General features: G+C 33.7%; 1 protein-coding gene across 2 annotated transcripts in view; it reads right to left on the reverse strand.

Annotated features, from left to right (window-relative positions):
• Positions 1 to 327: 327 nt before the first annotated feature.
• Positions 328 to 12,046, reverse strand: part of LOC129000799 (uncharacterized) — a 30,974-nt gene continuing 19,255 nt past the window's right edge. Inside the window, exons 1-4 of one of the 2 annotated variants that reach the window (XM_054427808.1) lie at positions 11,117 to 11,213; positions 8,371 to 8,425; positions 1,840 to 1,998; positions 328 to 1,128 (exon numbers count right to left, since the gene is read on the reverse strand). In XM_054427808.1, the coding sequence (XP_054283783.1) occupies positions 943 to 1,128; positions 1,840 to 1,998; positions 8,371 to 8,412 (387 nt within the window). In that variant the 5' untranslated portion in view covers positions 8,413 to 8,425; positions 11,117 to 11,213 and the 3' untranslated portion in view covers positions 328 to 942. Of the gene's footprint in view, positions 1,129 to 1,839; positions 1,999 to 8,370; positions 8,426 to 11,116; positions 11,214 to 12,046 lie in introns of those variants that run through there. The other variant, XM_054427807.1, reaches the window with a different exon arrangement.

Genomic DNA, 12,046 nt, shown 5'->3' on the forward strand with positions numbered 1-12,046 from the left:
AAATCCTAGCCTTAAGTGTATATTTTTTCTGTGTCATTGGCAACCTTATTGTTTAAGCCAGACGTGTTTATTCTTATAAATAAACTAGCTGTAACCCGCGGGCTTTGCCCCAATTAACTTCTTAATTTTCAAGATTATCTCGTTCGCATGGCTCAATCACGTCCTGGTTGAAGTTTGTTCGCTACGCTCACTCACCTTTAGGTTGGAGCTCGTTCGCTACGCTCACTCACCTTTAGGTTGGAAAATTCTTTTCTTTCATCTGCTGATGAAGAATTATTTTGAATTTTAAAAATATTTTGGTGGTGCTTATGAAAAGATTGTCCACAATACTGAAAATATAAACTTTATTGTTAAAAATATATACTTTACACTGACAACAATGGATAAAATTGGCAGAAAGTTCACTGGATGAATTCATTGGTATATCATTTGCACTTTTGTAAGGATAACTAAAGAACTACTTCACAAAATAAATAAAAGACTATGAATTAATGGGAGTGAACACTTTTCATCATATACTATGAAATGTTAGAAATTAAAATTACATAACCTATAAACTACAGTACAAAATAACTTAAGAATAATAATTAAGTAGAAATGAAATGATGTTTTTGTTGGAGTCTTAGATGATCTTAAATTTTGAGATTCACATTCAACACTCTAAATAGGACAGAATCGACTCCATGATTAAATGATTCTAAAAATATGATTTCCAAATTCGCTTATTAATAAATAAACAGCACCTGTGAATCAGGATGAAAAATTTACCTAACGTACAAAACTCATTACATTCTCTGAAAGAGTAGAGTTCAGAGTTTAACATCCTTTACATTCTTAAAACTTTTCAAATTTATGGCGATTTCTTGAGTCTTGATAAGAAATATGATTTCCACAGGCTTTGCCCAATAACGTAAACAGTTTTGATGGCTTAGGGTTGTTTTCTTATTCAACCTTGAATGTGAAGAAAGCGTCAACAATGAAGACGATTCCCTGGACCAGAGCAAGCACAGACTTGGTTATACCCAGGTTGGCATGGCTGGTGTTGAACTTCCATCCGGAGAAGTGGTTGTAAGTGAACCACGCAGACAGGAGGTACAAGATGGCTCCAGCAACACAGAAAAACAGGTCCTGGAACATAGGTTTTTATATTTACGTTTGTACAGTACAGATGATTACTGTAAACAGAATCATACTCCGTTCACAAAATTTAGGCGGTTTGAGAGGAAGTTCCCTGACCAATGTTTTTTCTTACCTGGGACCAAGTGGAGGGTATAGATTTCTTCCCCTAAAACGGAGTAGGGCTGTGTATGGAGTATAAGACATTGTACAGTTTATATGTATCATATTTTAGCCTAATTGAACCAGGGTGTAGGATATAATTACCGAGTGAATATAATTTAACATGACTTATGTTCTAAATTAAATTAAGCCTACTTGTATTGTATTCATTAAGTTGAAATGCTTACCACTTAAACTGACCATTAATTAAACAAATCCGGATACCCGGCTGGGTACAATGTACTTATTCTACTACTCAAAACAGAAGTACTAAGTACTAAAACAGAAATACTAAAATTAGAAGTTTCAAGAAATGTTATGCATTTTTTATTGTTTTAAATATGTTTAAGCAGTTGTGCAATGAATGGCCAATGCAATAACTGTAGTTGAGCCTCTTGACTCTCTATTGTTGCCGCTCTAATATGTCAATGTGTTTTAGAAGTGTCGCTCCTGCTACCATTGGGGGCAAAAAAGCTCTCCGCTAGACTAGCCTCACTGCTCCACTATGTTTTCACCCTTCAAGGGAGAAAGCATAAGTAAGTTTATGGTAAAGGTACTCACCACAGACTTGTTGATGGAGTTGCCAGTGATGAAGCCAAGGAAGGTTCCTACCACGATGAGAGCGAAACCAGCGTATGTACCAGTGGTGATGAGGGCATTGAAGGGAACAGGCTCCTCAATAGTCTGGTAGTGGATGATCAAGATGGCGATGGCCAGTGCCTAAAACAAGACAAATGCCATTAGTGGTGACATAAAAAACAAACGTTGGTAGTATGATCGTTTGGTTACAACCATTGAGTACATGCAATGTGAACTTGCTTGTGATATTGTGAACTTGAGCACTGGCACGCCAACTCTGCTAGAAAATCAACATGCGGTTCAATTTTGTTATGTTGTTTTGTTATGTTACCTACTAGAGAATACAATTCAACTAGTTCATTGGCTCAAGGCTTTATTGCAAGCCCACAACAGTGGCTTTGTATATTTCTCTGTAAAATGGATTGTCCGTAAATAAAAAAAAGAAAAAGAGAAGCCCACTATTGAACTTTGCCTTGGGCCCCGCAATCTCTAGGGCCGTCCCTGTGGATAGCTGCTACGCATCCTAAACCACGGCCTCTAGTCTCGGCGCTCATCATCCAAATACCTAGATTTGATAAGTATTTTAACCCTAGTAGTAGATATATCGGACAAATCTCAAGTCTCAATTCTCTCATTCAGTACTTCGGTACTGTACCTCCACTCCAGTTTTATCTCTAATTCAGTGCCTACAAAGCAAAATACAATAATACATGAGTGCCAGCCAACATAACATAACAAACAAAAGTTAGTAGTGGATAATCAGAATGGCATTGGCCAGTGCCTTAGCAGATAATGACGGAAATTCGTTTGTAAAAAAGGTAAATGGTTGCACCATCACTCACGATGACATAATTCAAAATAGCCTGGTCAATTTATTTATATTAGGCTGAGTGGTCTGTGACTTGCTGTTTATCAGGAAGTATGGTAATTTGAATATGATTAACACATTTTGGGAATGGTCTTTTTTGTTAATTGGTGATGTTTGCAATGTACTGAAAATTAATTCAATCAAATAAATAAAAGTCAATTTTCCTGCATAAAGTAAAATAAAGAGATGGTATTTCGAACGCACATGACAGTAGCTGTTCATTGCCGGATACTCCTGATTCTAAAGCTCAGATAGCGTTGATTTTATACACATTCGGGTGTTTGGTGGTTTTATCTGCGTTATTGGCAGTTTTTTGTAAGGGACTGGTCTTGTTTATTATTGTACAAATTTTATTAGGGACAAATCAAAACCATACTAGTCGGCAGTGGCGGATCCAGACGGGGCGGATCCCCCCCCTTGGGCATACATATACATATTTTTTACTGCATGTAATACAGTAGTGCATAAAATAATTTGTTACTAACTTTTGGACAGAGAAATTATATAAAACTGCTATTTTGGAGACTAAGTTTACACTAATTTTTCGGGGGGGGGGGGGTGGGGGGGGGCGAACCCCCAGACCCCCTGGTTCGCCCCAACCTTGTGACTGTTCTAGATCCGCCACTGCTAGTTGGGGTTGAGCTATAAAGGGGTATATTTTCATCATTCAAAGCATTTTAGTTTTGAAAACATCCTGAGTTATATCAATTTAAAACTTCTCACTAAGTCAGCAACACCTTTTATAAGTAGAGAGACGAATGAGTCAAGAATTAGAAGAGCTGAATTGTGTTTACCTACGTCATCTTGTTTATTGCCTAAATATTTCTGATCGCCTTGTGAGAAGCTCAGACACGTTGTAAATTTTCTTTGAGTACTGGTATTAAAGTCTGAACCTTAAGACTAAGATGGAGATCGAATGCTACATTTATCTCAAGCTAATTTTCAGACTGAAGCCTCTGTCAAATCTGTACTGCCTACGATACTGATTCTCTCTCTTTGTTTACGAATTCCACTGACAAAGACATTTCCTTTCGCCCAATTTGTTCAACTGGACACTTCCTGTGAGGAGGATGAAAGGATTGTTCCCCTGATGTCTGTCCTATGTCGGAGGATCGTCAAATTTTAATGGAAAATCCGGGATATTTCAAATGCAGGATAGGGTTTGATAGTTGGATATTGTTTGAAGAAAAATGGTAATGCAGATTTTTAGCAAGTTCATAAACATTTCAAATTACTTACTGTATGTTCCAGTATTATTAAGTCAGCAAGGAAGGATATTAATTATTAACTAATTAGTTATTGAATAAACCTATCATTGTATGTTGTTATGAAAATAAATGTTAAGAAACCAAATTTATATGGTTTTATTCAACATTTTGAACTGAGAGAATTAACAACAAACTGTAAACATTACATGCATAAACAAAAAAGTCTTAAATAAAACAGTTGAAGAAATATTTGACAGTACAATAGAAATAACATTACATAACAATTGTCCTTCTATTAAAGTTGTATTACTTTATTAATTTTTGTTTTATACTATGAGGAAAATTTTCTGGGTACAACTTCCTACGGTTAATATTCAATAATTGTTGTCTTTTCAGTTTTACCTGATTTGTGGATAGGAAAAGGAACAGCACAGAATTATAAAGCTCATTCTATCAGTGGCCCCATTGGACCATTGACTGTAAACTATAAATGTTTATATTTAATGATATGCTTCGTTTTTTTTTAACACACTAACAACGTCCATATCATTGCCTTTACACTGTGCAAAATCCCTCCATAACTAGGTTTCTCTTCCAATCTAAAAATCCCTTAGGGCTCTATGAACATTATTGTAGGGATTGGTTTATTAAAAACTACAAGTAATCTCACTGTAGAAAAGTATGTCAGACTATTACAAATAAAAAGGACTTTATTTGCAATTTAATTCAGACAAAATCACAATAATTGGAATAAATAACAAAAACATATTGCAATAAATAAATACAGTACAAAGAGAACATCAAACATTTTGTCAATATGAAACATATTACACTTGAGATTTTAAAATTTGACTAAGTTAGCCTAGGTTGTTTCAATTTTGTTATCACTTAAAATATAAAGCATACAAACAGCTGATTAAAATTATGTAAAGATAATAGTAAAATTAAATATGTGGTAAAATACAAATTTCCCCTTTTAGTATTTAAGCACTGTGTCTCCTGCAATATAATTGATTATAATTGGGTGGAGTTGGAGTAGGCCTATTTATCAAAGTTCTTACATTTCTGGGCCCAGGTGACATAGGGCTTTAACAATTTTTATCTGATGGCCCATTCGGCAGAAAAAAGGTAGATAGTAAAAAGACCTGAGTTTGGCTCTTTCCCTACAAACACATAAACATTGCTGGAAAAGGCTCAAATACATGTTCATAAACTCGATAGGAGCAATTTTCTATATACTCTGTTTTGTACAATAAAACAAAACAACCATGTATGAGAATGTATTAATTCCCCTGGCGAGATTCTAGTTGCTAGTCAATTCGGACGTTAGTGGACTTGAATTTGGTTTGGTCTAGCCAGTGTAGTAAGACCGTCCCTGTCACGGGCAGAAGGGCGTAGCCCTATTTCCGACCAGACATGCCCGAGTTCACAGCTGTTAAGTCCCCAAATTCTCTTATGATGGGATACTTCCTGTCTGTATTTTGGGATCGCCAGAAACAGATGGGGTTTTATTTCCGCCGAGATTCCGCTCGGCCACCAAGAAGTTCGACAAAAGAAATGAAATGGGATGTTCCAGAGGAAGTTAACCAATATATCTCACAAACGTTGGCGGTTTGAGATCTTACAATAATAATTGTAAATGCGGATGCTTACCCTAGTGCGTTAGTTTAACCAATACTATCTATAAATTAGTTTAGAAAATATTACTTTCTACAGTACAACATCAAATAAAATACTTCAACTCTACATTGATAAATATATTTAATATGTCTAATCATACTAACAGAGTAATGGTGAAACTTTAGCCATTAAAACACAATATTTACTACAACAATCCACTTACATACACAAACTACACCACGACGACACAACAAACTATTATTTATACAATAGCTGTGTTAATTTTGTATAACTTAACAAATAGAATTTCCGTTACCAAAGGGTTCTTCTTTTACAAACTTCTTATATAACAATATTTGGTAGTCTCAAAGTCTATTTTTCAATCTATTTTCAACTATTTGTCAAAACATTTTTCAATCTAGGGGATGTTCAGTGTTCACTCTAGCATCTGAACATTTCTCCCACTAAATGGAATGCCGTCATGTTTGAAAAAATTACAAAACCTAATTTAAAAATACATCCAGTATAAATTCAATAATTAATTGTGTAAATAAGTCTCTATTAAAAGCAAAAAAATAATTATTAAGAATATAAATTCTGTGGTTTTGGATTGATTGCATCAATGTTCTGTAAATATTTCTATTATACTGCCTCCCTTTGTTTAATTAGTGGAGGTCACTAAAACTATTGAATTCATATGGTTTCGTGTGGTACAAATTTTCCCTTTTGCGATTGGGAAGTTAATTTACTATGATTACTATTAAAATAATTACTTAAATAAGTGATTTTAGAGATCAATCTTGAATTCAACGAAACAATTTCGTTCAATGGTAGGGGGCCTATTCAAATTTCCAGTTTGGCCAACAGACGAAACAAAAATACCGTCGGCAGATTGGTCTGCAGTACTGTAGTTCGTCATAATAAATTTCAAGCCCAAAAGGATTTCATCAGCGAGGGTGGGTAAAAATAGAGATGTTTCTCAGCTCGGAGTTCACAGTTCAACAGTTTCGGCAACACCGCGGTCTAAAGAGGCATTTGATTCTTGTTTGGATCTAATTTTAATATATATGACGTTATGTGTTATAAGACATGATTGGAATGCAACATTTAAAAAGTCCTTCTGTCAATTGCTCAATAAAATATAAAACAATATTCAAACTTAAGTTTGAAAACTCAAGGCTTTAGAGACTTAAACGAAAATAAACTTTAGGAGCATTGGAAAGCAAAATTTGAACTCTTTTAACTTTACTCTTGTAAATATTTGCTTTTAGATTACATTGTTTTTGTTATTGGTTCCAACAGATTTCCTAGTTGCAGAGGAATAACCTCATATTTGTGTTAATTGCAAACAGCTCTGTGTAAGTTATGTTTTCTGTATCAATTAATTTTAGGCTTAAAGTCGTTGACTCTTCATCGAATTAATTGTTGGCAAACATTAAACCTTTCCAAAAGTATTTTTTACATCACCAACCTCAATTTTTGCTTGTGATATATTTTAGTGCGTAAACTACTTTTTTTTATTTTTACCGCATTTATTATAAGGATGAATTTACTCTGAGTCATACAATAAAAATTGAATTCTTCTTCTTAAAAATAAACCAAATAAATAAAACCAAATGAATCGATACCATAAAATAAATAAATTAAATTATTAAACATAACAAACATTTTTGTTTTTAAAAATTTTTATTCATGTCAAACTTTTTAATTCTTGATCATTTCACCTTTTATATTTGTGGTAAAAATGTTTTGATTGGAAGTCAACTTTTTTATCGTTGTAGAAATTTTTAATAGCTTTGAGTAATGATAGTTCGTAATGAATGTGAAGTAGATTAACACGTTGGAGTTGAAACCAGTTGAGTATTTTTAGCGATGACATGAAACAGGTTGAAAGGGCAGAACTGGTTGTGACGTCATTCATTACGTAATAGATAGTATGTACTCCTTAGTCACCCCCTCCACAGCTACTCCCTCTCCCAAATGTGATTATAGTGCTTGCCTTCAAATCTGAAGGTCACTGGTTCGATTCAAGCTCTTTCTGGACTCAGATAACATTTGTCATTGGCTAATGATGCTAAGAAAAGGTTGACGTTTGATGATAGTAACAAGACCAGGGTTTGAATCGTAAAAAAAGAAACTTAAAACATGTCAATACTGTATAGATACATAAAATACCTAATAATGATTAATAATATCAATCTGATAATACAATAATTTATATATGCCTATTACATATTTCAACCAAAAGTTTATACAAATGCTTCAGTAAAAGATCAGTTCTGCACTTAAGGGTAAAATAAAAAAAATATACAGAGTAATAAATGATCATTACGTTTAATTCACTGGAAGTAGTATAAACACTGTTTATAGAGAGTTCTTTCCAAACATAACGCGGATTAAAAACTCATTTGTGGCCTGATTCCGTTACGTGCCCCTAAATCATTTTATTTTCTAAAATGTTCGATTTTTCTGTTAACCCACATGACATATGCTCTAAAACATAAAATATGCATAATATTGCAGTGTAAAAACTAATTTAAGAACCATGTAAACATTTAAATAAGTTTTATATTACTAAAAGATGCATGATCTATTGCATTCACTAAATAAACAGCGTGTGTTTGGTATATTATTACTTGCTAAACATTCACAGGATTTGATCATATTACTGAATCACTGATGATTCAAACTTCTGATCTCTCCACTATCTCGTCCGCGATGATTCTGGCAAAAATGAGTTATCACATTATAATTACTGCAATATCACGTTTTATCACAACTTATCACATTATTCAACCAAAATACGAGGATACTTACCAATTCGGCGAATTTCACAATTGTCAGTCTGCTAACAGCCATTTTATTTGTTTATCTGTAACAAAAAAAGAACATCAGAAAGCTGTTTCGAGATTTTAGTAGGACTTTAGAGGAAACAGCACAAGCAGTAGTAGAGTGTACAGTAATTTTACTGATAATAAACAATAAACTAAAACAACAATAAAATAAGTAATTGTAATAAAACATATATTTTTTAATTTTTAGATAATGCAGTATTACCGATTCGCGTGATCTTAATTATTGTCCTACAATCTTTACTTCGATTAAAATACAATATTATAAAAATAAATTTAAAATATACGAAGAATTACATAGGCTAATTGTTTAGTTATGTTTCTAAATGACTGTTACTGCTGTTTAATTATTTATGAGAGGTTTAAATATACATCTGACGTCCTCCAAATTATCCTTTTTTTTACCCTAATAACTACTTTAGTCCCGCAACTGTATGTCAACGTATAGAAAGCATCCGTTTATGCTGACGAGACCAATATTTTAGAACAACTGAATCACAGCTAATGAATCACACATCGAATCATTTACAAGATTAGTTCGTAGAACTGGTAGAACTCGGTAACGCTCCCACCAATTACCTATGGCCGCATTGTTACGCGTAACGCATTCGCCGTGAAGCATAGAGGATAAACCATAGAGCATGAAGGATCGCATTCCACCGCACCAGCATTCCTCTATGGCACCAAGGCCGATGACGTCACTAGTGACATCATCAGTTAACTTGGAGATGAATTAGGCAGTTTTGGTCACACCCTTGACATTATCTGCGACCGTGGCTGAGTTTTACTAGATCAAGGATCAAAAGTTGTCGGTTCTTGTTTGTGGAAGGATTAACACTTTTGATTTTCTAATTTGAGCCTTGATGAAAACCTATGAAAGTTAAATTTTTGTTGAGGGAAGGAGATTTAAAAAGCTCAATTGGGCAATAAAACTAAACTATACCCATACGTACAGGTTGCATTTTCTTCACTTAACATACAGGATTTTCTAGATATGTAAATAAATTAACTCAATTTCATATTGTTAAAAATGAGTTTATTTGCTATCAATTTTTATTTAACAGAATTATAATTCTGTTTGAAACTAATATCTTTTGTTTGTAGTTGTAGTAGCCTATTAGTACTTAAGTAATATTCTACTTTATTATTTGTTCCCACATTTGATTGTATTTTAAATATTGAACATGTTGCTCTAAACTTCAAGTCTGATTATTTTAATCTAAAAGAATTATCCCCATGCTCCTCTTAACGCACTTAACTTCCAAACATGTATTTGGATTAATTCAATAATTTTATTTTGAAAGGACAAGAAAACAAAAACAATATAGGCCTACATTTTATAAAATTCTATATTGATCGTTCAAATTTCATGCATAGTTTGGAATTAATCAGACATATATTCTTGTAATACTTCAAGCTATACGTCGGTGCCAACAAACATTACCTGATGGCTAGAATTAAATAAAAGATAACGTTAACTAAATACTGTAAATGTTGTAGAAACCCTTAAACGTATAACAAGGATCCATAAGCTCAGGTAAAACAAAACACAACCCTAACCAACCCCTTACAGATATCAAATTCTTATGGATAAGATGAAGACAAAAAATATTTCAAGGGATGTTTATATCATGTATAAAAAGATATAATTTTGATGAGTACGTTATTGTCATTTCATAAAATTTCAAACAATTTCAACAACATAAAAATATGTGTCTAACTAATTCTTGAACTCTTGTATAACAAAATATCACCAATAAACAGATGGTTTTGACAATGTTGAAACCAGGTAATTTGGAATCCTCTTAAGCCGATAGACCACATACTGTACTTGTAGAAAATGGAAAGAGCTCTTTCAAGAACTTTCTCAGCTTTGGAGAAATCCCTCACAGAAACCAAACTAACCAAAGTTTTAAGTCACCTCTAAACTCTCACCAAGCAAGAGAAAAAGTCGAAACCAAGCATGCGGATATGCAATACATCGACACAGGCTTCAGCATTTACAACGGCATGTCTGTCTAAAGACTATGAAAATCAATACTAACAGAAAATAAAACTCTAAATTAAACCAATCAATTGCATAAAATAGTGTAAGATAAGCGTATCGTTTAAACCAACACCAACGCTGCTCAAAGTTAGGTGATCTCATTAGAAGTCATAGATTTGATTTGGAACATTAAAACAAATTCTGAGTAAAATCTATTAACCCCTTAAAGATACAAAGTTATTAGCACAATTTAACCAAAACAAAACCTTCAACAAAAGTGAGATGCCATTAGTTCAGTTTGTTAATTCACATTTTGGTCCAAAGTCTATAAAAAAGTTTTGAAGGAGCCAATAGCATTCTGAATTATAAAACAAACTTTTTATCTCATTACAAGTCTTGGTCTTGAATCTCATTCGAGGGAAAGTAAAATATAACTCACATAAAAATAATGAAAACATAAAATAACGATTAACCTCAACTAAACAAACAACATATGCTACAATGATGATAAAAAAGAGCCCCAAGTGATTCTTCCCAACCCTGACACTTGCATGCTTGTATGGTTTGGAGATGGTTGAAATGTATCTTAAAAACAAAACAAATGCTTGAAGTCCAATCTGGAACCCACACACCTCGAAACCTATGCTTGTAAGAGAAACTAATCGCCTTTAAAGTCTCTAAACTTTTTATGTAGCCGGAAAACTAGAAAACTGAGGACACTCACCTTAACAAAGGAACCGAAGAAAGGAACTAAACCACGCTACGCTCAGTGCTATGAGTTGTTTGTTTGGTTCGGATGTGAGCGTCGGCCTGTGATGTCATAGACACGGATGGGTGACGCTATGCTTGGATCCCCCCCCCCCCAAAGTGGGCGAACCGGTTATCAAGGTTGCGTCGACCACGGTGAGGGCTCGGTCGAATTTGATAACAGTCTTTGGCTTCAACGCCCCGAGAATCAAAAACGCTTCATTTTCGTACAGGGAACCGCTGTGGTGGTCAATAATGTGTTTGGGAATTTAAATTGTTGTTTAGGGTTCGGTTTTAGTTACAAATTGAAATCTATTAAGATTTGGGAAGTGGTGATGATGCGAATAGTTTGGTAGTTAGAAAACATTTGAAAATGGCAAGTTTGAGGTCGTAAAGTGAAATTCAAATTTTTGGTCAGTAAATCGTGATTATCCAAAAATCTCTAATATGGATTGGAACTCACAGAACTGTAACGTTTCATATGCATGAAATAATTGATCTAGGGGTTTGAAAGAATTATGGCATGCTATCAAAATATGAACAGAATTTTGGTCCAATGAGACAGTTTATTATACCACTGACCAGCATACAGAAACGTCAAACCAACCTTCCAATATTACAATAGAATGATAAGTTGATTTCAAGTATCCAAAGGACAAACTTAGAATGAAGTACTTTCAATTCGGCATTTGATACAACGACTTATTGGAATTTTCTATATTTCAATTCGCACGACTTGAATCCATGTTGTCGAGAGGATTTCCTAGACGTGTCAACAAATGTTTCATAGGTTGGGTTCATAGTGTAAATAATCAATCCACTCAGCGAGTCTCAAAGTATGTTTTTATTCAATATTGATAAAACAAATGCATCAAATTAAGCAAAATTCATAACACCAATTCAATCG

This window comes from Macrosteles quadrilineatus, unplaced genomic scaffold, assembly GCF_028750875.1.
Source record: "Macrosteles quadrilineatus isolate MER2022 unplaced genomic scaffold, UCM_ALF_1.0 Scaffold_8__2_contigs__length_117827958, whole genome shotgun sequence".
In the NCBI taxonomy this organism is placed as follows: Eukaryota; Metazoa; Arthropoda; class Insecta; order Hemiptera; family Cicadellidae; genus Macrosteles; species Macrosteles quadrilineatus.